The sequence below is a fragment of the Oncorhynchus mykiss genome, chromosome 17, assembly GCF_013265735.2.
Source record: "Oncorhynchus mykiss isolate Arlee chromosome 17, USDA_OmykA_1.1, whole genome shotgun sequence".
NCBI classification, from domain to species: Eukaryota; Metazoa; Chordata; class Actinopteri; order Salmoniformes; family Salmonidae; genus Oncorhynchus; species Oncorhynchus mykiss.
Window position 1 is genome coordinate 67816601 of NC_048581.1, and position 27749 is coordinate 67844349.

Sequence of the window (27749 nt, forward strand, 5' to 3'; positions counted from 1 at the left end):
ACAAGACAGATAATAATTTAAAAAATTCACTTTTTTTTTGTTTTGTTTTTTTGCACACATACATTATACATCCTGCTCTGACAATGTTGCTCATAGCTTCTTTTTTTGTTGGAATTACAAATTTAGCAAAATAAACTGTGCAAAGAACATCATTTTTCTAAATGCTGCCAACTGATTGCATATAGCCTACTGTCAGATCTATGCCAAATTTGATTGGATATGCCATTTGAAGTGTGACTTATTACCAGGTAATAATGTATCAATGCATGTCAAAGATGAACAGGATGACCTGGCCATGTATATAAATGCTAATGATTTATGTGGTTGACACAATATGACCTTTTCACAGTCTACGAGAATAATGCAATGACCTGGTCAAAATAGTATGTCCCTACATGTGAAGGCTTACAGGTCTGGCAACAGAAATACAGAAGAAGCCTAATTGACTTTCTTTCCTATGATTTTAAACAGTTTTAGTGCTGACAACCCAATGGTACTATCTTTATGACATGGATTCAGACAGCTCACAAAGGTCACACCATATTTTTCCAAACATGCTAATTGTTTTTAACAGCCTTGATTCAACTTTTAACTTTTTAAACACAAAGTGGAGTGACATCATCTTATTTTAAGTCAAGAAAAACATACAACAGTATCCATCAGCGACACGTGTTCTTCAAGGATATAGAACCATTGTCAAGGTGAACTGGCACAGACAGCCAGGAGACCTCCCATGTGATATGTGAAGACACAGAAGAGTTGCATCCCATAGACTTTAATAGAAAAATATACATATGAATCTGGAAAGCAGAAATAAAACCTAGGGTTGCATGCTTTGTTCGTATCTAACGATAAATTAATTTATAACTTACAAATTATCAAATTCATTAAATAAACGGCATGCTGAAAATTGCTCCAAGCGAACTAAAATATTTGTCATATAATTTCACTGTAACTACATAGTAGTTAGAAGTTATCTGCTGTACTTACTTGTATTTCTGTGTCTTTTAGGACCTGAACTTCCATTATGCTAACGATTCATGTAAGACATATTTGTTATTGCACACGGTTGCTTATTCATGGTAAAACCAATACCTGTCACATTACCCACTGTGATGGATGATTAGTCAGGATAATTCATTTCCTTTATACTGAATATTGTGAATGACACATGCTTGACAATTCATAGATTGCTATTATTGTTACTTCATACTCAATGCTATGTTCACAGGAAACTGCATAAACAGACATGTATTTATCTCAGTGTCTTCATTATGGTTATATGTCTCAATGTTATGCTACACATACTGTATGATGGTCATATGAAAGGTTAACTGAAGCATTTAATCATTTCTCAGACAATAATAATCAATTCATGTAGCTGTCCATCCTATGCAGCGTTGCCAAGAAAATCTATTAACTTGGTCTCCTCTGTAGTCATTGACAACCAGTGTTTGATATGCATCCAACACTGATGATAGATAACATCATATTCAGGGTATGAGAAACTATAATCTGTGGGCTGTAATATAAACTATAATATTCCATGAAAAGTACATCTTCGTGGTTCATTTATTGCTCAAACTATCCCATTGAAAATGTTGGATGAAATCCAACACTAAACAATATACAGAACATAACGAGCAACCAAGGATAGTATCTGAGAGCTCTGAAGTATCCCTTTTATATGACATCTCTGTGCATCAACTGTATGGTGTACATTGATTCCAAGACATGTAAGGCCACATTTGTCTTATTCTTTTCCCCACTGCGAAACACATCTCTCGAAAACGCTGCACATTATATTTTGCCCTGTTCATAATGTAATTCCTCCCAAAAATATTTGACATTCATAAATGTTCTCTCTTTTTTAATAGAAAGAATCCAAGTGTACTTTTTTTCACTGTGGATGTTATTCTTTGCTCTGCTTTTTGCATTTTGCAGTTTGACATCCTCTCGCGAATATACCGTTTTTTTTAACCATAGCTTTAAATGTATTTTTTTCTTGCCATGTGAGGGGAAACCAACTACCTTAAATTATACATTTGACTAAGCAAGCTAATCAAGGTTTAAAGCAAATTGCAATCTGCATGAAGACCATAAGTGATTTTACAGTTACATCAATTCAATGTTATTTGGCTATACTGTGGATTCCTTTTTATTAAGGACCAACTCTACAACACTGTACACTACATAATCCACAAGGAAGTCCCTAATGCCCATTTCCTCTTAACCTAATCTTTGGCAGATATAGGCAACACTAGTCCACTCAGTGGAGTTAGGGGCCAAACTCAGATACAACGGTCACCATTTAAAGTGTAGTATTTGACACATCAATTCTATTTTGGTTCTACACCTATAATTATCATTGTTTATTAGATTATATGTATGGCATTTTACACAATTCACAATTCTCAATCTAGGGAACATGTATCATCTGGAAGATGTAAATCTTTTTCTAAAATGTTGTTTACTATATTTCCATTGATACATACATCGGTGGATATATACTGGATATAAAACCATCCGTAGACCTCGGAGACTACCTGCATATGTCAGATGAATTATATGTTCCATCACAGAACACCCCTTTTACCCCTCCTGCTGCCCTTAATCAATATTGCATTCTGCAACAGCAAAACCATTTTTGCAGAACGGTAGTTAACCTGTGAGGCAGTCCCAAAATAAAACGTATTGAACTCCGTGAGAAGGCAGGACATTCCATTATACTGGACGTAGCTCGGAGAGTGGCATTGGGTGCGGTCGGCTCGTCGGTGTGGCTGAACATTGGGTGCGGCCCCCATCTTGATGGTGTACAGACATTTTAGCATTTTTAAGCCAATTTACTGCAATTCAAATAAAAAATCCCTTGAGCTGAGAGAAATCTTAGCAGATTTAAAGCGAATTTTCTGCAATTCTATTCGATTTCGGCTTGGTTAATGCTGTGTTCTAATGCTCGAACATAATAACAAAATCAATACGGAGAAATGCATTGTTTTTGAAGTGTTCAATTCTCCCGACTGCCTAGCTTTTGGTGAATGTTAGTTCTCAAAGTTTATATTTAAAACATATATATATATATATATATATATATATATATAGCTTTATTATCTTTTTTGCATACTTTATATCTGGTTTTAGTCATTTAAGTTTACACTGAAAGTGTTTTTCAATCTGTTTTGGCCCAAAACAACGCTTAGGTGACCCGCCCAAGGATTACAATGGCAATCTAAGGCCCTGGTTCAATATGAGACGTACTGTATCCTTCAACAAACATTTTCACTTAGCCAATACTCAATACTCATTTTGGGCTCTAAGAGCCTGTGGCTACTTATAGCTACTTCATTTCAAAATAAATCACAGTTTAATGACTCTGTATGAACGTCTGTAAGATGTAAAAATGTCAAACCAAATGTAAATAGTTTCTGAAAATCTGTATTACTTGCTTTTATGTTATGTCTAATAATGTCTTTGTTTGGATATGTCTTTGTTTGGATCTAGGCTGGGCACTGAAAAGCTAACTGCAAAGTATGCAACTCTTTATAAACATATTCTTTTTTCTACATCTTGGTGTTCCTATCGAATCATCAACCACCAGTGAATTTGTGTGTATTAAAGAGCTATTCAGTATGCTTTTAAAGAGCAACCACAGCACACTGTCAACACCATAGACATAGAGAATGATCTATTCTATCTGTGACTATAACTCATTGGGACATGTTTATATATTTTCCACACATGCAGAGAGAACAGCATCTGCAGTATCAGGGCTTTTGGAAAACCCCACAAACCAATGCAAAATGTGTCACTCAATCCCTCTATTCCTCTCCCAGTTCTCCACCTGTGTGAGGCGGCAGGTTGGGCAGCATGTTGGGCAGCAGCCTGGTCTCACGGTCGGGCCAGATGAAGTGTCAGTTCATGCGTGCTCTGGGACACAGTCAGTCTCACTCCTCACTCTCCTCCTCATCTCCCTTAGTGGTTTTGCTTGTGCGCTGGAAACAGTGGACAATGGAGGCCAGGAAAAAGCTGGTCATGATGGCCACTACGGACACAGAGATGCCAGAAAATATGATGATGAGTAAGTCTGTTAAGGTAAGGGTGATCTGACACTCCCGGAAGCTGTCCTGTGATAGCTGGCTCAGGGACACCCGTCTGCCGTCCATGGGTAATGTACACTCCATGCCCTCCACTCCTACAAGGGGACAAGGAAGAGGAATATGATTAGGACCACACAGAAACCCCAGACATAGTCCCCAATATCACATTATCATCATGTAAAACAAACTGTTCCCTCTAGCAGAAATAAATATATTAACCTTCACAAATAACAGCAATTCTAATAACTATCGAGATATTGACCTCTAGATGCAATAATAACATATAAAGAGTTTTTGTTATTCCAATACTCATTTTATTACGTCTTATTTACTAAATGGAAAGTCTGGATTGGTTTCAAATTCTATGAATTATGATCCTTGGTGTTCAATAGAAGACAATTAACCAAACACCACTTGGAATAACCTCTGTTTTTTATTTACAGCATTGTCTGGGACAACCAGAGATAAGGAGCACATTCACTGAACTAATCTCAAGATGTAACCATAATAAATTGGTCTGTCATGCTCGCCAGTGCCAAGTCACTTTGACATATCGTTTACAATGACAAAAACGACAACACATTGTGGATTTCAAGGTTAGTTTCCACTCATTCCATTTTGAGGAAAGAACAAACCATGGGTATTTTTCCATCGTAATGTCATTAGTCTTAATTCTGAGTCCCAAGGTGACATGAGCTGTGGATCATAGCCTCACTGAACCAATTTGTTAACATTGAGTAAATATTTGAAGTGCCGTTGACATGCCCTGTGCTGTGCTGATGGGATAACATGTGAGATGAGAGAGCTGGCTAGATTACAGGCTGTAGTAGTTCCACCAATTCTACCTATGCATATGGAAGGCTTTGAGGTCTGTGCTGTGTGAGAGAGATTTTCAGCTGGCTTGGCTATATAATTCACAAAGCTGAACAGATACAAAATGGAATGATGTATTCTGACAACTTCAAACACCCTTATAATACGTATGTACTTTCAATCCAGGACTAAATTGCCAGCTGAGCTAATACTGCATTCGTTTATCTACTACCTCATTGATTTTTATGCTGTCTAGAATAGAAATGAAAGTAATGAACAAACAAGCCTCTTGACATTGCCTGCTGCAATAATGTTCTTTGAAAACACTGCAAGGTTAAACAGCTGATGAATTGGTCAAATTAGCTCCTGTATAGTGTTCTGCATTACAATCATGGCTGTTTAGCTTGTAGAGAAACATATCTGACTCAAGTCCACATGATGAAGAGAATTGATTCGATACATAGTGGCTTTTTTGATTGAAAGGCATGTTTATAGTTGTCTTACGCATGAGCTCTGCAGGGCACTGGTTAGTCCCCGACACTGACACTCTTATTGACTTCTGACCTCTACATTCATCACTGTACAGCTGACCACATCCCTTTCTTCCCATAACATTGTTTCATAGTTACAGCACAGGCCATTGTCAACACAGTGCATGACAACACCTAGCAAAGGTATAAAATGAGAAAAATGTTCTACTCGAACAAGGCTGGCCGCTTGGGAGGACAACCGCATACAGTAAATAAATTGGCTCTTTACACTGGGATGAAAAAGCTAGACATAGCAATGAAAATGTTAACTCACAGGTGGGCAGAGAGAAAGCCTATTGGAGGTGGGCCACATGCCAAAGCACGCATGCATACTGTATATGTTTTCTCAGTCTCTCACAAACACACACACACAGCTCATTATGTTCTGCTGTCAACATTACAATCCACTCTGCTTTAGGACTTGCCATCCATGCAATGTGGAATGCGGCTGGTTTTCTCATGTTTTTTTTATAAATGTAAGGTGTCAAAGGATTATGTTACAGTTGATCTGCAGAGTTGTCCTATGGAGTTATTCAAGGAAGGAAAGAGAGGAAGGCTCACTTGATTATCTTACCTAGTTATTTTCTGATAATCTCATTTTGCTATTTTGTAGCTTTGGCAAGTATGTGTGTTTCCCATCCCAGTTCGCTCCTCTCCCTTTAGGTTTTACAGACGCTCCCCACCCCATAGCTGCAATCCTTCTAATTTATTGTACCCTGCGTGCACAACCCATGTGGAATTCCTAGTCTCCAGCAGCGTTTGGAACTGCTGATCTGCTGTCAATAAGGCTGAGTTCATCTCAGTCTATGTTGCCCTTTTTGGCCCTGATGGAGACATGTATTTTCCCAGAGAACACCACTCCAGCTGCTCTCTCCTCATCTGACCATGTGTTCGCTCATAATCTGGGAGCATCTGGTGGCACAGGGCTAATTATTTTCTTCTAAGGGAGTGACCGTTATTTATAATGAGGGTTACATGGAGAAAATCGGACCTCTCTGAAATGAAAATGAATGGCCCTCTCATCAGCAAAATATATTTAACCTAAATCCTCCCTGAAAAAAAGCAAGTGACCCTCCCCTATACCCAAGATAATGAATGAAAGTGGATAGTAGAGAACGTGTCTACCGTTTACTCTCACTTTCTGTACAGACCAGTGCCTTGCCTTAGATATGCAGTTTTAGAAACTGTTCTTTGTCCTGTAAGCATTACATGGCAACGCAGGACATTTGATAGTGCGCAGGGCTGGCGGACGGAAGGTTGTGGGTTTGAAGACCACCGTGGACAAGAGGAGAAAGATCTCCTTTATAGTAAAAGTATTGCATGAATCTATCATCGTATTTGCATGTCAGATAATTGAAAAAAAAATGTTAACATTCTACACCATTTTTCATATTAACAGAGTCTTTTTTTAATAAATCAAATTCCACACAAGAATGGACAGCGAGATAGGCGTATGTGTTCATCTCATCATATTTCTGTGGGGTTTGACACTCTTATGTAGGTTTCATAACCAGAAAAGAATACAATATATGTCACAATAGGTGTAAATATTGGTTTGACAGTGTTATGACCATATTGTGACAGGTTATGACAAGTTATGCCAGCTGTTATGACATATTATGACATGGTTATGACCTGTTACAACATGTTATGACACTGGTTGTCAAGTAAAGTGTTACCTTAGTTTCCTTCCACTGTATTTTAGAGCTTGTTTCTAGCATAAAGCATTGCGGACCAAAGCACTGTTATAGATCACTTTATATAATCAGATCTGTTTTATTTTCTTAACAATCTTAAATAACTCTCACGGCACCCTCAACCTATTTTCCTACTAGCACTGGCTTTGCTGATAAATACTTTGTTGAGGGAAAATGTACATGATACGATTGTGATGTGTTGTTGTCTCACCTGGCTATCTTAAGATGAATGCACTAATTGTAAGTCGCTCTTGATTAGAGCATCTGCTAAATTATTTAAATGTAAAATATCCACTCATTTAAAATCATTGCTGTTCCGCATAAAACTTTGAAGTGCATGACAACGTCATACACCTAACCATACTGTTAGCTTTTTCACTACAGTGTAAATGTGCACCACCTATACATTATAGGCTTCCCATGTTACAAAACAGGTATAACATAGGATTGCATGGTCAGATGGAAAGTTCACCTGGACAACCCAAGAAAGTTTATAAAGAGGCTGCATGTAAATTCCACTCAAAGTTGAGAGGAGTCGGATATAGTCTTGGGATCCTTTACATTGCTAAAACCAGCTGTATTGGCAACTTCAATAAGAGATGAATGGCCTCTGCTTTTCACACGGAACTTTGCATTGCAAACTCCATGACCCAGGAGACCCAGCCTTAGGCTCTGAGATGGGCCTGTCTCTAGTAATTCTGCCCCAGCATCTCCCTACACTTTGATTAATGAGATTGTAGAGCAAAGTTTGCCTGCAGAGTCCTGTTGGAGTTACTGTATTTACGATATCCTGCTCCTAGTGGGGTACGACGACAGTCCCTATTTTCTTCCAGCACTAAATGAACCCCTGCTTATAGGTGACAGTGGATATTTTTGTTTTACCTTGTGCTGATTATCTTGTGGTTAACACATTATTTTTATAGATACATTATGCAGGAGGCCACAGACACTTTTTCGGTATGTGGAAATGACTGAAAAAGGGTGAAATCGGTTTAAACTGAAAACAATGGGCCTTGATTCTTGTGGAAATGGAGCAGTTTCATGCTATTACCATTTCTTTAATAGAGAACAAATAGGTTATATAACGCACCATGGTCCACCCACAGTTTTCTCCCCCCAAATGGAGAGAGTTTTTCAGTGAGCAGAGCCTTGGATTAGGGCCACTGGGCCTCCGGTCATATGCAGTATTAGTGTAATTTATATACGCTAAGGGCTCTATTCAAGTGCTACAGATTCCACAATAGAAATGTAAAGGTAATTTCCGACTTAGCCGACATATGCAGCATTTAACTTGAATACAGTCTCTGATAAAGCAGGAATATTGCCTATAAATATCAAACACGCTGAAAAGCTTAACTTTTGCGATGCGGATTGAATAGAGCCCTAAGCTTCAGTGGACACCTGTTACACAAATCCTCCTGATTATATAATTCTGACATGAGAATTCTCACTGGGACCCTCTCCAAAATACTGTCTGTCTACCAGACAAACATCCTAGTTTGATTTCCTACACATGACAGACAGGTTCCTCAGTCCCTGTCACAGACTCTGTAGTTTCTCTTGACAGACTGTTTGGTTCTGGGTGCTGGGACGTGGCATCTACAATTCTTTCGAAATGTAAGAGGTTCTTTAAATGGATGGAAGACTGCAGATGTGTCCCTTAGCACACAACACATTGGCCAGTGTTAACGAGTGTTGATTTTTCAGTGTTGATTCAAGAGTTATGAACACTGTAAAGAATTCAATGAATATCCAGTGGTGTAAAATAACCCCAGAGTTGGTGTTAATAACCAGTGTTAAAGCAAAACCACACCCATCATTATCATATGCAGGTAGATTTTTTAAATGGTTTGTTTCAATATATATGTTTTTGCAGGGTTATTCCAGTGTAGATGTTTAGGGAAGTCTCATATTTTAGTCTTCCCAACCCTGGCAGTCTTTCTGAATGCAGGTTGCGGGTTTAAAAAATGGTACATCCCCCCCACTTTGGCTGGATTCCAAAAGGAATTATACTGAAAAGAAATATGAAACTATTTAAAAGATTTTACTAAGTTACAGTTAATATAAGGAAATCAGTCAATTGAAATAAATTAACTAGGCCATAATCTATGGATTTCACATGAATGGGCAGGAGCGCAGCCATGGGTGGGCCTGGGAGGGCATACTAATTTCACACTCCCTCAAAACTTGAGACATCTGTGGCATTGTGTTGTGTGACAAATCTGCACATTTTAGAGTTTCATTGTATTGTCTCCAGCACAAGAGGCACCTGTGTAATGATCATGCTGTTTAATCTGCTTCTTGATATGCCACACATGTCAGGTGGATGGATAATCTTGGCAAAAGAGAAATGTTCACTAACAGGGATGTAAACAAATTAAAACACACAATTTGAGAGAAATAAGCTTGATTTCCATGATCTTATTTCAGCTCATGAAACTTGGGACCAAGCGTTATGATTAAACTGTCTCTCATGAGGACTGCCACAGGAAAGGGAGACCCAGAGTTACCTTTTCTGCAGAGGAAAGGTTCATTAGAGTTATTTGCCTCAGAAATTGCAACCCAAATAAATGCTTCACACAGTTCAAGTAACAGACACATTCAACATCAACTGTTCAGAGGAGACTTCGTGAATCAGGCCTTCATGGTCGAATTGCTGCAAAAGCCCTCTACTTAAGGATACCAATAAGAAGAAGAGAATTGCTTGGGCCAAGAAACACAAGCAATGGACGTTAGACCGGTGGAAATCTGTCCTTTGGTTTGATGAGTCCAAATTTGAGATTTTTGGTTCCAACCGCTGTGTCTTTGTGAGATGCAGAGTAGGTGAACGCATGATCTCTGCATGTGTGGTTCCCACCGTGAAGCATGGAGGAGGCGGTGTGATGGTGTGGGGGTGCTTTGCTGTTGACACTGTCTGTGATTTATTTAGAATTCAAGGCACACTTAACCAGCATGGCTACCATAGCATTCTCCACCGATACACCATCCCATCTGGTTTGCGCTTAGTCGGACTATCATTTGTTTGTCAACAGGACAAGAAAGAAAGTGATGGATTGCTGCATCAGATGACCTGGTCTCCACAATCACATGAGTTTCAACCCAATTGAGATGGTTTGGGATGGCAACGTAATGTTTGGAGTCATAGAATATGATGCAGCTAGAAACCAGTCAGGTTTGCCAGGAGGCACAGGTATGGGAAACCATATGGATAGGTTACAGCTAGTGTCTGCTCTTGAGGGATTACAATCAGGATTACAGGCAGCCTTGGGGATAGGCTGTCCTTTTGTAACCCACTCCCTGTCTCCTGGGGGATTTATCGAGCTGACTGTCGTAGGCTGATATTGGAGGCTTGTATCTCCTCCCCTTGCTTTATTTGAGCCTTAAGTATTGGGTGCACAAGCATCCGCCAAATCCCTAATTTGAGCCTGCCTGTTTGTAAAGCAGACAGAAAGAGACATAATCACACAGACAGAGAGAGGGGGAAATTACTCAAAGACAATCAAATAGAATAAATCTGAGAAGAAGAAGGACAGAGAGTCAGAGGGAGAGAGAGAGTGAGAAGAGACAAAGGGAGATGGGGTAGAGAGTCTGAATGCACAAATTGACAACCCTTCATGTGACAGCGAGGCCAAGGGTGAATCATTCAAATCATGAAGGGATTTCCTTATGCACAGGGACTCAGTGATCTCATAGTTAAATGGGGATACTCTCAGCACAAACATTTAGCATGGCTCATTCAAAACACACATGCGCACACAAGAACAGACACAAAGCCCACAACTGTATAGAGCACTGGTTAGATCCTGCTTTGGTGAGAATAATACACTTGCCATTTAGACATCAATTACTCACATAGCACCTTTTGATTGCTTGCTAACCTATACACTTCAATGTCAGCTTGCATTCATTTTTCAACATTAAATAAACATTAAATGAGGCCAAGGTCAAATACACTCTCTTCTCAAGTAAGGGATGGATCAACATTTACCAAATGGGTACCTGGAGGAAAATGGGGGAGTGTCGTGATTTTTCGATTTCAGTTAAATGGAGGGTTTAGTATTTTTAAATCTAGTCCGGGGCAGGGTCATGTAATTTGTAAATGACGAAATATCAATATTTCAATTTTTTTAATTCGTTGCTTATTAGGCTATATATTGATGTGTGCACGATGCCGCCCCTTATCTCAAATGATCCAGAGCCTATGTGACCCAATTCAGGAAACTAGGCGCATGTCACAAGGATTGGTCTGCCATATAGAAGGCTTCTGTCTATTTGAGTTCGTCATTCTGTGTTGGTAATCCTGTCGAAAGCGACATTAAAATGTTTTTGTTGTGTATTGGAGCTGCATAAGGGTTGCTCTCTACTTCCTGATCAAGTTTTGAAATCAGTGAAATTAGAGTATGATAGCTAGACAAAACACCTGTCTACAGATTGCATCTTCAAACTGAGGGCAATCGTGGTATGGCATTCCTGACAGGGAGACATGTCCATCATGCATGATGACGTATAAGGAAAGTGCAGCGTTAGCTAGCTACGTTTTCAGATATTACACATTTCAAATTTTGACAGAAAGTGGTTTAATTTCAAGCAAAAGTGTACTGTTAGCTAGATACAGTGGGGCAAAAAAGTATTTAGTCAGCCACCAATTGTGTAAGTTCTCCCACTTAAAAAGATGAGAGAGGCCTGTAATTTTCATCATAGGTACACTTCAACTACGACAGACAAAATGAGAAAAAACTTTGTACTTTCACATTGTATGATTTTTTATGAATTTATTTGCAAATTATGGTGGAAAATAAGTATTTGGTCACCTACAAACAAGCAAGATTTCTGTCTCTCACAGACCTGTAACTTCTTCTTTAAGAGGCTCCTCTGTCCTCCCCTCTTTACCTGTATTAATGTCACCTGTTTGAACTTGTTATCAGTATAAAAGACACCTGTCCACAACCTCAAACAGTCACAATCCAAACTCCAATATGGCCAAGACCAAAGAGCTGTCAAAGGACACCGGAAACACAATTGTAGACCTGCAGCAAGCTGGGAAGACTGAATCTGCAATAGGTAAGCAGCTTGGTTTGAAGAAATCAACTGTGGGATCAATTATTAGGAAATGGAAGACATACAAGACCACTGATAATCTCCCTCGATCTAGGGCTCCACACAAGATCTCACCCCGTGGGGTCAAAATTATCACAAGAACGGTGAGCAAAAATCCCAGAACCACATGGGGGGACCTAGTGAATGACCTGCAGCGAGCTGGGACCAAAGTAAAAAAAGCCTACCATCAGTAACACACTACGCCGCCAGGGACTCAAATCCTGCAGTGCCAGACGTCCTGCTTAAGCCAGTACATGTCCAGGCCCGTCTGAAGTTTGCTAGAGAGCATTTGGAAGATCCAGAAGAAGATTGGGAGAATGTCATATGCTCAGATGAAACCAAAATGGAACTTTTTGGTAAAAGCTCAACTCGTCGTGTTTGGAGGACAAAGAATGCTGAGTTGCATCCAAAGAACACCATACCTACTGTGAAGCATGGGGGTGGAAACATCATACTTTGGGGCTGTATTCTGCAAAGGGACCAGGACAACTGATCCGTGTAAAGGAAAGAATGAATGGGGCCATGTATCGTGAGATTTTGAGTGAAAACCTCCTTCCATCAGCAAGGGCATTGAAGATGAAACCTGGCTGGGTCTTTCAGCATGACAATGATCCCAAACACACCGCCCGGGCAATGAAGGAGTGGCTTCGTAAGAAGCATTTCAAGGTCCTGGAGTGGCCTAGCCAGTCTCCAGATCTCAACCCCATAGAAAATCTTTGGAGGGAGTTGAAAGTCCGTGTTGCCCAGCAACAGCCCCAAAACATCACTGCTCTAGAGGAGATCTATATGGAGGAATGGTTCCAAAATACCAGCAACAGCGTGTGAAAACCTTGTGAAGACTTACAGAAGATGTTTGACCTCTGTCATTGCCAACAAAGAGTATATAACAAAGTATTGAGATAAACTTTTACAGGCCTTTCTCATCTTTTTATGTGGGAGAACTTGCACAATTGGTGGCTGGCTAAATACTTTTTCCCCCCACTGTAGCTAACGTTAGCCGGCTAATAACTGACACTAATATTAATATCCCAGAGCCGTATTCATGCAGGGTAGTAACTGTGTTCATTGATGTTTAACTAGCTAACATTAGCTAGCTGGCTTGTTAGCTAACGTTACATGACGTGTGTTCAACACCTGTTGAATATGGCTGGCGTCAGTAAACTTCTGCAAAAAAGCATAATGAAATTGTTGCCAGCAGAGCTGCTTAGGCTGTTTTCATGTCATCCATAGGTAAACAAATCATCGGTCAGAGCGTAAATTGTGCGCTCCGAGAGCAAAACGAGATGGTTGGGGCTAAAGCATAAGAGGGTGTGAACAATGCTGAATGGCTGTAGACAAAGAAGAGCTCTTCACTAGATACCAAAACATTCAAAGGCCAGTTTCTCAAAAGTGAGTTTACAAGTTGTTTACAAGTCAAAGCAGAATTACTTTCCCATTGTTCCTCAAATGCAGTTTATGATATACCATTTTGTATCTCTGAGTCTCTACATTTATCCAATGTAAAAAACACCATTTCAAATTTTGCTTCATAAGACCGAATCCAGGTGGTGAGTCACCTATAGGCTATAGCCTATGAAGTGCATGCTCGAAGAAGCACAGAGCAAAGTTATATTTCTAAGAAAATGTACTTCCTACTTCCTCTTTTGCACTGCTAGGATGTTGTAAATAAAACTAGGCTGCATTACACACTGCAATGGATATTCCAACCTTGAGCCTGCTCTGCTCTTACTCTGCTCTTACTAATTCAAACGTTTTTTGTGCTGCCTAACCAATGCTGTGCTGTGTAGGCCTACAGTGGCAGTTCAGGAGGAGAGTGAAATAATTATTCCCAAAATAATATTTCTATTCACAGAAATTATATTATTGCGTGCGGACTACCCTATAGCCTATGGTCTGTTCAGTTTGAGAAGGAGAGCTCGAAGATGAGAAGAAGTTCGAGAGAACTACTACTACTACTATAATTTATTTTAATAAAAGCTAAATGTTTCTTTCATAATATATTTAGCAGATTTATTGACCTCACAATAAACCAGATTCGAGTAACTTACAATGTGGTGTTGAAAATTGAAGCAGCAGCCACGGCACAATCAATCGGAAATGGACAGCTAATGCTGCTAAATGTAGGCAAATTCGAGTAGGCATAATTCATTTCAACAACAAGAGGGCTTTGTGTTGTAGCAATTTCTTCCTATGACATTGTTTTTGTATTTTATCCCAAATGTAGATATTGTCTCATTGACACTCCCCAATGGGCTCGGAAGGCTAAGGTCGAGTCATGCGTCCTCCGAAACATGACCCTCCAAAAAGAACATCTTAACACCCACCCGCTTAACCCGGAAGCCAGCCGCACCAATGTGTCAGAAGAAACACTGTTCAACTGATGACCGGGGGTCAGCCTGCAGACACCCGGCCCGCCACAAGGAGTCACTAGAGCGCGATGAGCCAAGTAAAGTCCCCCCGGCCAAACCCTCCCCTAACCCGGACAACAATTGTGCGCCACCCTATGGGACTCCCAATCACAGCTGTTTGTGATACGGCCCGAGATTGAACCCGGGTCTGTAGTGACACCTCTAGCACTGCAAGGCAGTGCCTTAGACCGCTGCACCACTCGGGAGGCTATTTCTTACTATTTAAGAAATAGTAGTTAGGCCTACCTGTTTGACAGACAAAATTAGTCTATAGGGTGCTACAAAATATATCACTAGCCACTTTAAACAATGCTACCTAATATAATGTTTACATACCCTACATTATTCATCTCATATGTATATGTATATACTATACTCTATATCATCTACTGCATCTTTATGTAATACATGTATCACTAGCCACTTTAACTATGCCACTTTGTTTACATACTCATCTCATATGTGTATACTGTACTCGATACCATCTACTGTATCTTGCCTATGTCGCTCTGTACCATCACTCATTCACATATCTTTATGTACATATTCTTTATCCCCTTACACTTGTGTCTATAAGGTAGTAGTTTTGGAATTGTTAGCTAGATTACTTGTTGGTTATTACTGCATTGTCGGAACTAGAAGCACAAGCATTTCGCTACACCTCCATTAACATCTGCTAACCATGTGTATGTGACAAATACAATTTGATTTGATTTGATTTGATTTGATTTGATCCATAGATTTGTCGGCCAATTCCTCCACCCACCAGGCACTTTTAAATAGCCTACCTCCATGTCAGGGCGATTAAGTTAAAACCAGGAGTCGAATTGACGGGGTATGAAAGGGTATTCCTTAGGCCTACATTTTATTAAAGAAAATGTCAAAAAAGTACAGGCCCTTGTTAGCTTAAGATTTTTATTTTTTTATTTTATTTCACCTTTATTTAACCAGGTAGGCTAGTTGAGAACAAATTCTCATTTACAACTGCAACCTGGCAAGATAAAGCATAGCAGTGTGAACAGACAACAACACAGAGTTACACATGGAGTAAACAATAAACAAGTCAATAACACAGTAGAAAAAAGAAAAAAAGAGTCTATATACATTGTGTGCAAAAGGCATGAGGAGGTAGGCGAATAATTACAATTTTGCAGATTAACACTAGAGTGATAAATGATCAGATGGTCATGTGCAGGTAGAGATACTGGTGTGCAAAAGAGCAGAAAAGTAAATAAATAAAAACAGTATGGGGATGAGGTAGGTAAATTGGGTGGGTTATTTACCGATGGACTATGTACAGCTGCAGCGAACGGTTAGCTGCTCAGATAACAGATGTTTAAAGTTGGTGAGGGAGATAAAAGTCTCCAACTTCAGCGATTTTTGCAATTCGTTCCAGTCACAGGCAGCAGAGAACTGGAAGGAAAGGCGGCCAAATAAGGTGTTGGCTTTAGGGATGATCAGTGAGATACACCTGCTGGAGCGCGTGCTACGGGTGGGTGTTGCCATCGTGACCAGTGAACTGAGATAAGGTGGAGCTTTACCTAGCATGGACTTGTAGATGACCTAGAGCCAGTGGGTCTGGCGATGAATATGTAGCGAGGGCCAGCCGACTAGAGCATACAGGTCGCAGTGGTGGGTGGTATAAGGTGCTTTAGTAACAAAACGGATGGCACTGTGATAAACTAGTCGGGCGTGCGGGTGCAGGCAGCGAACGGTTGAAAAGCATGCATTTGGTTTTATTAGCGTTTAAGAGCAGTTGGAGGCCACGGAAGGATTATTGTATGGCATTGAAGCTCGTTTGGAGGTTAGATAGCACAGTGTCCAAGGAAGGGCCAGAAGTATACAGAATGGTGTCGTCTGCGTAGAGGTGGATCAGGGAATTGCCCGTAGCAAGAGCAACATCATTGATATATACAGAGAAAAGAGTCGGCCCAAGAATTGAACCCTGTGGCACCCCATAGAGACTGCCAGAGGACCGGACAACATGCCCTCTGATTTGACACACTGAACTCTGTCTGCAAAGTAATTGGTGAACCAGGCAAGGCAGTCATTAGAAAAACCGAGGCTACTGAGTCTGCCGATAAGAATATCGTGATTGACAGAGTCGAAAGCCTTGGCCAGGTCGATGAAGACGGCTGCACAGACGGCTACTGTCTTTTATCGATGGCGGTTATGATATCGTTTAGTACCTTGAGCGTGGCTGAGGTGCACCCGTGACCAGCTCGGAAACCAGATTGCACAGAGGAGAAGGTACGGTGGGATTCGAGATGGTCGGTGATCTGTTTGTTGACTTGGCTTTCGAAGACCTTAGATAGGCAGGGCAGGATAGATATAGGTCTGTAACAGTTTGGGTCCAGGGTGTCTCCCCCTTTGAAGAGGGGGATGACTGCTGCAGCTTTCCAATCCTCGGGAATCTCAGACGATATGAAAGAGAGGTTGAACAGGCTGGTAATAGGGTTTGCGACAATGGCGGCGGATAGTTTCAGAAATAGAGGGTCCAGATTGTCAAGCCCAGCTGATTTGTACGGGTCCAGGTTTTGCAGCTCTTTCAGAACATCTGCTATCTGGATTTGGGTAAAGGAGAAGCTGTGGAGGCTTGGGCGAGTAGCTGCGGGGGGGGGGGGGGGGGGGGGGCGTAGCTGTTGGCCGAGGTTGGAGCAGCCAGGAGGAAGGTATGGCCAGCCGTAGAGAAAGGCTTGTTGACGTTTTCGATTATCATGGATATATCGGTGGTGACCGTGTTACCTAGCCTGAGTGCAGTGGGCAGCTGGGAGGAGGTGCTCTTGTTCTCCATGGACTTTACAGTGTCCCAGAACTTTTTGGAGTTAGAGCTACAGGATGCAAATATCTGCTTGAAAAAGCTGGCCTTTGCTTTCCTGACTGACTGCGTGTATTGGTTCCTGACTTCCCTGAACAGTTGCATATCGCGGGGACTATTCGATGCTATTGCAATCCGCCACAGGATGTTTTTGTGCTGGTCGAGGGCAGTCAGATCTGGAGTGAACCAGGGGCTATATCTGTTCTTAGTTCTGCATGCTTATCTAAGATGGTGAGGAAGTTACTTTACCTCACCCCTCAACTGACGGGATGAGGTCAATATCCTTCCAGGATACCCGGGCCAGGTCGATTAGAAAGGCCTGCTCGCAGAAGTGTTTTAGGGAGCGATTGACAGTGATGAGGGGTGGTCGTTTGACTGCGGGCCCGTAGAGGATACAGGCAATGAGGCAGTGATCGCTGAGATCCTGGTTGAAGACAGCAGAGGTGTATTTGGAGGGCCAGTTGGTCAGGATAACGTCTATGAGGGTGCCCTTGTTTACAGATTTAGGGTTGTACCTGGTGGGTTCCTTGATGATTTGTGTGAGATTGAGGGCATCTAGCTTAGATTGTAGGACTGCCGGGGTGTTAAGCATATCCCAGTTTAGGTCACCTAACAGAACAAACTCTGAAGCTAGATGGGGGGCAATCAATTCACAAATGGTGTCCAGGGCACAGCTGGGAGCTGAGGGGGGTCGGTAGCAGGCGGCAACAGTGAGAGACTTATTTCTGGAGAGAGTAATTTTTAAAATTAGTAGTTCGAACTGTTTGGGTATGGACCTGGAAAGTATGACATTACTTTGCAGGCTATCGCTGCAGTAGACTACAACTCCTCCCCTTTTGGCAGTTCTATCTCCTCCCCCTTTGGCAGTTCTATTTTGAAGAAAATAAAACAGATCTGATTATCTAAAGTGATCGATAACAGCGCTTTGTTCTGTGATGCTTTAAAATATCTGTGAAAATATCTGGAAAAGACTCCGATGTATATGGGGATATCATTGATTCATTTATTTGACATTCAGAGGCTGAGCTACAACCTTTAATAGCCGAGGAGACAAAAACTGCACTTGGCTTGGGAAGTAATTTAAATCTGTCACTATCAATTGATTCAGCTATTCCCTTTCTGTACAATAGAACGTGTTTAAACACAGACAGCTTTTAGGGAAACACGTGTGACCTCTTGTTGGGTTAAGCCACGTAAGACGAGTAGCCAGTAGTTAAAGCTTAAATGTTTCTACGTTGATTGATCTACTCTGTCTGGGGTGGAAAGGTAGGCCTAACTTGTTTTATTTATTTAATTAACTAGGCAAGTCAGTTAAGAACAAATTCTTATTTACAATGACGGCCTAACCCGGCCAATCCCTAACCCAGACGACCCTCGGCTAATTGTGCACTGCCCTATGGGACTCCCAATCACAGCCAGTTGTGATACAGCCTGGAACAAACCAGGGTCTGTAGTGACACCTCTAGCACACTGAGATGCAGTGCCTTAGACCGCTACGCCACTCGGGAGCCCCTTTTGAAAGTACCATACTCATATTCCTATTGACATCTCAGATTTAATTATTTGCAAACAGGGACAGTTTGGTTGCAAACTAGACTTATTGATTTGGCATTGGAGAAATATGATAAGATAAACACATAGGCCTATCTCTCTGTCCATACTCAGCTCCTCATTTCGGTAATTTGTGTGGTATTTAAAAACATTTTGCTAATATGTAAAATTACATTTTTAGAAAAGACAATGTTTTCTTGGACCTGCAAATACGATAGATTTGTGTAATGCTTTTACTATAAAGGTGATATTTCCACCCCTACTCTTGTCCACTGTGGTCTGTGAACCCACAACCTTCCGGCTGGCAGCCCTGTGCGATATCAAAATTCCTGCGTTGCCATGAAATGCTTACAGGACAAAGAACAGTTTCTAAAACGGCATATCTAAGTCCAAGAAGTGAGGGTAAACGGTAGGCATGTTCTCTGCTATGCATTTTATGATTTAATTATTATTTTCTGTGTAATATATTTTGCTGAAGGGAGGGCCATCCATTTTAATTTCAGACAGGTCCAATTTTCTCAATGTAACCCTCATTATATATAATGTTCACTCCCTAAGTGGAATAATACATTTTCCCTTACATCCATGCCCGAGGCAAAGACAGTTGATAATTGTGTAATGTAATACAATGTTAACTCCATACTGTATATGCAACAGTGATGTGGAGAACTAGTGAATTCACAGTGGCGTCATACTTAGAGAGCTGCTCATACAGTGTGGTGGAAGCTCTCTGGGAAGTAACCTAATAGGCTGTGAAGGAAAATTCAGGCTTTGATCCTGTCACATGAGCAGTGGATCATGAATGGTGTTGATAGCTGTGACACATTAGGCCTCAGACACTGGCCCAAGGGACCCATGAGAGCTGCTCTGCCCTGTCCTGCCCTGTCTGTGTCTGTGGCTCCTGTTACCCGGCTGGCTACTGTGCTATAGAACTGTGTTGCTCTAAATGATGCATGGCCTTTGTTCATCCTTAACCCAAGAGCACAGGAGACAGGAGTGGATCGTGTTTGCACTCATTCCCCTAATGAAACATTTAGGTGCCTGATTAGTGGCACACAGGCAGACCTGCGTACAGGAAAATCTCCTTAGAGGAGTGGACCCACAAACATCTGACTACACAGACTGAATCCTTGGCAGGTTTATGGAGAGAGGTTGTCAATTGATATGCAAGGTGGGTCATCATGACACATGATTCAGATTAAGATCAGTCATTATTCATTGTACAACAGTCACAATGATTTCAAATACATTATCAACAGGTATAGATAGCTACAGTATATATGTGTCTTACGCATTTGTCCATTTTGTAAAACAGTCATCTGGACAGCAACACTTTTAATCCATAAAAGCCCAGAATTTTAGGCATTTACAACCCACTCAGCACAGTGACCCAATCACAGTTATGCAAACAGAGATATGCTAGTATGTAGTGCAGTGGACTGGTATCTAGCACATGGGAAATTAGCATGAAAGAAAAGGCACAAAATGGCTCCAGAGCATGTCTACACTGCTGCTGCTAGACAGGGTCTAATCCATGATAAAATCATATCCACAACGAGAAACAACAGGATTAGGACAGAGGGAGTTTCCTGTATGGTAATTTGGGAATGATTTGACAGATACGGATAGAGGAATGTGTCCATGTTTGAATTATTCCATGTTTCCATGTCTATTCTGGTAACATAAACTGTCTGTTGATGCGGTTTGTGAATCCATCCTAACCACTACCATTTTAGCTCTGAATTAAAGGGTAACATTACTCTATGACAAATCATACACCTAAGGAGGATACTGATCATGGTTCTGTGAAGGGTTGATACATATTCAGGAGCTTATCAAATCAACCTCATTCTATAAATGACTGTCCATAAGTCATTGCAGGAATAGTGGTGGTCAATAGCTCCAAACACGCACGCACACATGCACACACAAAAATCACCAATCATGAATCAGGTCATTTCATAATACTCCGAGAATATTTAGGGTGGTTTGAAGTGTTCACACCAACGCATACCAACAATTCAGCAATACCAACTTAGTATTGTTAGCAGCGTGTAGGTGCGTTTGACTCTATAATTTGTCCTTGGGAACAGTTTCTGTAGGTGTGGTTCACAACAATTCCTTTACGATGTGAGCAGTTGAGAAGAGACTGGTTAGATCGTGCACAGATTTTCAGCAAACCTGTACAAGGATTATTTCTCTTCTGATATCCCAGACCCATGGGAAATTACATTGACTTGAAAAGGCCTCTGGAGCTGCAGCCAGGGACTTCAAATCATAAGTTCTCCTTTTGCCTTCAGATTTACAGCTTTGTTGACTTCATGTATATGCATCAGCAACATTTCTTATTTTTAATGAGCACAGAGGCAGTTCCAGAACACTGTGCCCCTGTGCTCTATGAATTGCTAAATTGCAAATGCATTCAGCAGTAAATATCACGCATATTCCCAATTCTGGCACAAACTGCAAAGTGTTCTTCAGGTCTACCGCAACATAAAGTACAGTGGGGCAAAAAAGTATTTAGTCAGCCACCAATTGTGGAAGTTCTCAAACTTAAAAAGATGAGAGAGGCCTGTAATTTTCATCATAGGTACACTTCAACTATGACAGACAAAATGAGAAAACAAATCCAGAAAATCACATTGTAGGATTTTTTATGAATTTATTTGCAAATTATGGTGGAAAATAAGTATTTGGTCAATAACAAACGTTCTCAATACTTTGTTATATACCCTTTCTTGGCAATGACAGAGGTCAAACTTTTTCTGTAAGTCTTCACAAGATTTTCACACGCTGTTGCTGGTATTCTGGCCCATTCCTCCATGCAGATCTCCTCTAGAGCAGTGATGTTTTGGGGATGTTGCTGGGCAACACTGACTTTCAACTCCCTCCAAAGATTTTCTATGGGGTTGAGATCTAGAAACTGGCTAGGCCACTCCAGGACCTTGAAATGCTTCTTACGAAGCCACTCCTTCGTTGCCCGGGCGGTGTGTTTGGGATCATTGTCATGCTGAAAGACCAGGCCACATTTCATCTTCAATGCCCTTAATGATAGAAGGAGGTTTTCACTCAAAATCTCACGATACATGGCCCCATTCAATCTTTCCTTTACACGGATCAGTTGTCCTGGTCCCTTTGCAGAATACATTCCCAAAGCATGATGTTTCCACCCCCATGCTTCACAGTAGGTATGGTGTTCTTTGGATGCAACTCAGCATTCTTTGTTCTCCAAACACAACGAGTTGAGCTTTTACCAAAAAGTTATATTTTTGTTTCATCTGACCATATGACATTCTCCCAATCTTTTTCTGGATCATCCAAATGCTCTCTAGCAAACTTCAGACGGGCCTGGACATGCACTGGCTTAAGCAGGGGGACACGTCTGGCACTGCAGGATTTGAGTACCTGGCGGCGTAGTGTGTTACTGATGGTAGGCTTTGTTTACTTTGGTCCCAGCTCTCTGCAGGTCATTCACTAAGTCCCCCTGTGTGGTTCTTGGATTTTTGCTCACCGTTCTTGTGATCATTTTGACCCCACGGGGTGAGATCTTGCGTGGAGCCCCAGATCGAGGTTGATTATCAGTGGTCTTGTATATCTTCCATTTCCTAATAATTGCTCCCACAGTTGATTTCTTCAAACCAAGCTGCTTACCTATTGCAGATTCAGTCTTCCCAGCCTGGTGCAGGTCTACAATTTTGTTTCTGGCGTTTTTTGACAGCTCTTTGGTCTTGGCCATAGTGGAGTTTGGAGTGTGACTGTTTGAGGTTGTGGACAGGTGTCTTTTATACTGATAACAAGTTCAAACAGGTGCCATTAATACAGGTAACGAGTGGAGGACAGAGGAGCCTCTTAAAGAAGAAGTTACAGGTCTGTGAGAGACAGAAATCTTGCTTGTTTGTAGGTGACCAAATACTTATTTTCCACCATAATTTGCAAATAAATTCATTAAAATCCTACAATGTGATTTTCTGGATTTTTTTTCTCATTTTGTCTGTCATAGTTGAAGTGTACCTATGATGAAAATTACAGGCCTCTCTCATCTTTTTAAGTTGGAGAACTTGCACAATTGGTGGCTGACTAAATACGTTTTTGCCCCACTGTATGTGTGTGAGTGCCCACTGGACAAAAACTTAATTTCAACACGTCATTTCAACTAAGGAAATCTATGTGATGACGTTGAATCAATGTGAAAAAGTGATTGGATTAACAAAAAGTCATCAACATAAGGGCTTTTCATACTTTTTTTTAACCAAACTTCTAACCTAAATCCAATGACATGATGAAATGTTTTGTTAATTTCACGTTGAATTCAAGTTAGTTGGCAACTCAACCAAATGTAAATCAAAACTAGATGTTTAACTAACGTCTGTGCCCAGTGGGTGTGGTTGATGACGCTAAATAGAAAAGGTCACTATGTTTTTTTTCCTTGGCAGGTGGTTTTGACCAGTCTTATGCTAAAGCCTCCTAGCCAGGTCACACAGTAAACACGCACTGGGTTGAATGTAAGTGCCTTACATGAGGTGAGAAGCTTCACTGCTAACTCAATTTGAGAGTGCATCTCTCGGCCCAGTTGGCAGATATGCCAGAGGGGTTGGCACGCTGGGACCATGGCCTCTTGTTCACTGTTGCTGATGTGTGCTTGGCCAGCGTCTCTAATAGAATTCATTACAGCCTGCAGTAGACAACACTGAGGACCAGTGATGAATGCATTTGCAGTCTCTTACCACGGGAGATCGAGGTATTCCTGACAATTTATCAACTTCTCTTTCTCACACAGCCCCAACTTTTTGTGGTTGCTTTATTATTGAGAAGTAGGAGGGAGAGGACGAGGGATGGCAATTACATGCTAATGCACAAACTAAACGTGTGAGGATGTTTTTGTTAGTTGTCAGCGATTTGCAATGTCCACCCACTGCTTGCATAGGGTAGAAAATATGATTAGAAATATTATTTGTCTCCACACAAGCCTCTATAAAACATAACTACTGTTGCCCTTGCATTCCTATGATTAAAGAAGAACAACAAAGTAAGGTTATGTCAACATGATGTCCATATCCACAGAGTAATGTATCACACAGATATAATGGAAAGGATCCCTGGGCAATTGTCAGCTTTATCCAGTTTGCCTGAATTATAGATTGTATATCTGAGTTTATCTAAGTAATCCTTTATCCATCAAACCTAGTAAGGAAATCATATTTGCAAAAGGATACAGATACAGTAACATAAGATGGGTCAATGTTTGTCATTACAATGTGTTGATGTCCCATATTTATGTAGATCATCATGTTACAGCATTTTCCCCTGTGAAACGACCTTGGCTTGGAGACAGTGACAGCTGTGCATGCTTATTTATGTACTTTGTCTATTGGTTCATATGCCGACTTAACGTATTCATGATGTTTTATGCTGTGAGGCTTTACCTTTGAACTGAATACAGTACACATATTTACATTCACAGTGTGAAACATGTCATTTGGGGTATCTAGATTCAACACACCTGAACTATTGGACCATAATATTCTAACAACAAAGTGTCCTACATGTTTGTGGTTCTATATAGTATTATCTGGTGGGCTATACACAGTCTATTATCTGGTGGGCTATACACAGTCTATTATCTGATGGGCTATACACAGTCTATTATCTGGTGGGCTATACACAGTCTATTATCTGGTGGGCTATACACAGTCTATTATCTGGTGGGCTATACACAGTCTATTATCTGGTGGGCTATACACAGTCTATTATCTGGTGGGCTATACACAGTCTATTATCTGGTGGGCTATACACAGTCTATTATCTGGTGGGCTATACACAGTCTATTATCTGGTGGGCTATACACAGTCTATTATCTGGTGGGCTATACACAGTCTATTATCTGGTGGGCTATACACAGTCTATTATCTGGTGGGCTATACACAGTCTATTATCTGGTGGGCTATACACAGTCTATTATCTGGTGGGCTATACACAGTCTATTATCTGGTGGGCTATACACAGTCTATTATCTGGTGGGCTATACACAGTCTATTATCTGGTGGGCTATACACAGTCTATTATCTGGTGGGCTATACACAGTCTTGCTTGAATGATTATTATGAAATGTGGAGTCAAATCTGAAAGTTCTAAAATATGAATATATTGGATTGGATAGTTGGCTACTGTGTATCCTGTAGCCTGAGGTTTGTTACGTTTCTACCTTGAAAAGAGTGGAAGAAATGCAAATCTCTACAATTAAGCTTTGTTTCCCTCTGCATTATAAACACATGAATCCCACAACAATAGCTGCTGGGATCGGATGTTCAGTCTAATCATCTCCATGTAAGCAGACGTTACCCTTTGTGTGATACACACTCCTGTGGGAGAATTGTAATCCCCTTTGTCTTTTGTTGTTTTTCCTATTTGTGTGCCGTGCACACATTCTGAGAGTGTCCCTGGGACACACAGAGAGAGAGGGGGCCCACGCCAACACATCAGTGCCGTAACGTTACCTAACTCCCCCAGGCAGACGCACAATAGTAAAAGACTGGATGGGCTCCAGCTTCCACCACCAGGAAGGAGAGAGGGAGGGTGAGCTTGGTTACAGTGGACTGATTTAGTGAAACATTGATAGACCACTGGCCTGAGGGAAGAGGCAGGTGTTTGGCTTGGACAGTACACTACACACACAACCACGGTAACATAAATCTCATTGCTCAAGCAGAATTGTAAACGTGAGGTGTTGACTTTCTGTTGTTGTGTTTGTTTTGCTGATGTGGATGAAGCTGCAGACAGTCTGTAGTGAAATGTTTCTGAGACCATCCCCCTGAAGGTTTCCCCCTAGAGCTCATCTTTCATTGTCTTTCATTACTCTCCCTGGTACTGTGGGTTAGGGCAGGAAAAGAAAGAGGGAGCCAAAATTAGAGCAGAGGAAAGGGTTCCTCTTTCTACTGTGAAAATATAAATAGAACACACAGCAATGGCATGGCAGAGGATTTGCTGAGATACTAGAATCTTCATGTTGCATGACTTTCCTTTATTTAGGCCAAGCCAGCTGTAAGTAAACTAACATCCCCCTGATGAAGACACTTACCATTTGGAAGCTTTTGACTGTTTTCCTCCAGCCATCCAAACAGGTTGGCGAAGTTGCAGTTGCACACCCAAGGGTTGCCCTCCAGTCTCACCACCCGTAAAGAGGGCAACTGGCTCAGCGCCCCCACCTGAAGGCCAGACAGGGCGTTACGCTCCAGCTCCAGTTCACGCAGGGAGGTGAGGCCCAGGAATGCATCCTCGTTGACCCTGCTCAGATAGGGGTTATTGCCCAGGCGGAGTTTGATCAGGCTACGGGACTGCCCAAAGGTCCCCGAGGGGATCTCAGTCAGGTTGTTGCTGCCCAAGTCCAGAAACACCAGCCTGGAAGAGGTGCTGAGGGTGCCCGGCTCGATGTGGGACAAAGAGTTGTTCCGTAGGTCCAGGTAGACCAGGTCACTGTAGAGCACTAGGAAGTCAGAGGGAATGCGGGGGATACAGTTGTCAGACAGAAGGAGCCTGCGGACGTCCAAGGGGATTTCATCAGGAAGACGGGTGAGTCCACGGCCGCTGCAGTCCACAGTGTGGGGGTCCGGGCACAGGCAGCTAGCTGGACAGTTTTCCCCCTGAGCCCGTAAGACAGAGGACAGCAAGACGAGGAGAGGCTGGAGCCAGCAGACACATGGCAACATGGTCAAGGGGGTAAGAGCAGAGAGGGGCAGAGGAGGCTTGGGGTGAGAAAGAATGGGAAGGGGTGTCGGGAAAGAGAAGCGGGGGTGAGGGTCAGAGGGTGGGAGATTAGGAAAGGGGAGGGGAAGGGGAGAACGAGAGGGAAAAGGGGGGGATCAATCCCTGTGCAGGAGCATCCTGCCGTTCTTGAGATTAAAATCTGAGACAGCTCCGGCATCAGGCAGCGAGAGAGCAGCATCGAACGCTGTGTTCCGAGATATCATGTAGCAAGCATCCTGGATAGAATAGAGTACTGCTGGCTTTGAAGAAGCTAGGGGAGGGAGATGGCAAGAAGTGGGAGGGAGAGAGCGAAAGAGAGTGAGCGAGCTAGATAGAGGGAGAAAGAAAGAGATCTTAGCAGAAAGATTAGGGTGGTTTAGCAAGGGTAAATATAAACTATAGCGAAGCAGGAATAGAGAGAAACTGGGGGCACAGACAGGGGGAGGGGGGCTAAGGAGGGGGCTCTGTCCGCCGGGTTAACCCACAGTCGATCTTGGGGGATTGACTGAGGAGGACGCCTGGGTCTCTGAAACAAAAGGATACACGCCGGGGTAAGTCAGTCTCAGGCAGATCAAGTGAAGAGGGAAATTGTTACATCGCTCCATTTGTCACAATGTTGCAAATGTCGGAGAGACAGACAGCAAGGTTTATTGCGTGGGAATGCCTGTCGATCTGATCTGCCTGCTAATCTAAAAGGATATCCAATCCAACAGTAACACGGCTGAAGTGTATGCAAGGTTTTTTATTCCTTCTCTACCTCCCTGTGCTCTGCAACTCGCCAGCAGAGCAGAGCTCGACAAAACACTCCCCAGCTGGGTCCCGACGCTCTGTTGCTATTGAGAGAGAATCCAAATGTCCGTGGAGAAGTCATATTCATGCAGATGACAATCCTGAATTTAGCACAGTAGCAGTCAATTGAATGTCTGTCTGTCTGTCTGTCTGTCTGTCTGTCTGTCTGTCTGTCTGTCTGTCTGTCTGTCTGTCTGTCTGTCTGTCTG

At 41.8% G+C, this 27749-nt stretch overlaps 1 protein-coding gene across 1 annotated transcript; it reads right to left on the bottom strand.

Annotated features, from left to right (window-relative positions):
* Window positions 1-27727, bottom strand: LOC110494445 (leucine-rich repeat-containing protein 38-like). Its single transcript, XM_021569483.2, has 2 exons — window positions 26087-27727; window positions 1-4192 (listed from the first exon to the last, which is right to left on the bottom strand). The coding sequence occupies exons 1-2, from the start codon at window positions 26712-26714 to the stop codon at window positions 3945-3947; spliced, it is 876 nt and encodes a 291-aa protein (XP_021425158.1). The 5' UTR covers window positions 26715-27727; the 3' UTR covers window positions 1-3944.
* Window positions 27728-27749: the final 22 nt, after the last annotated feature.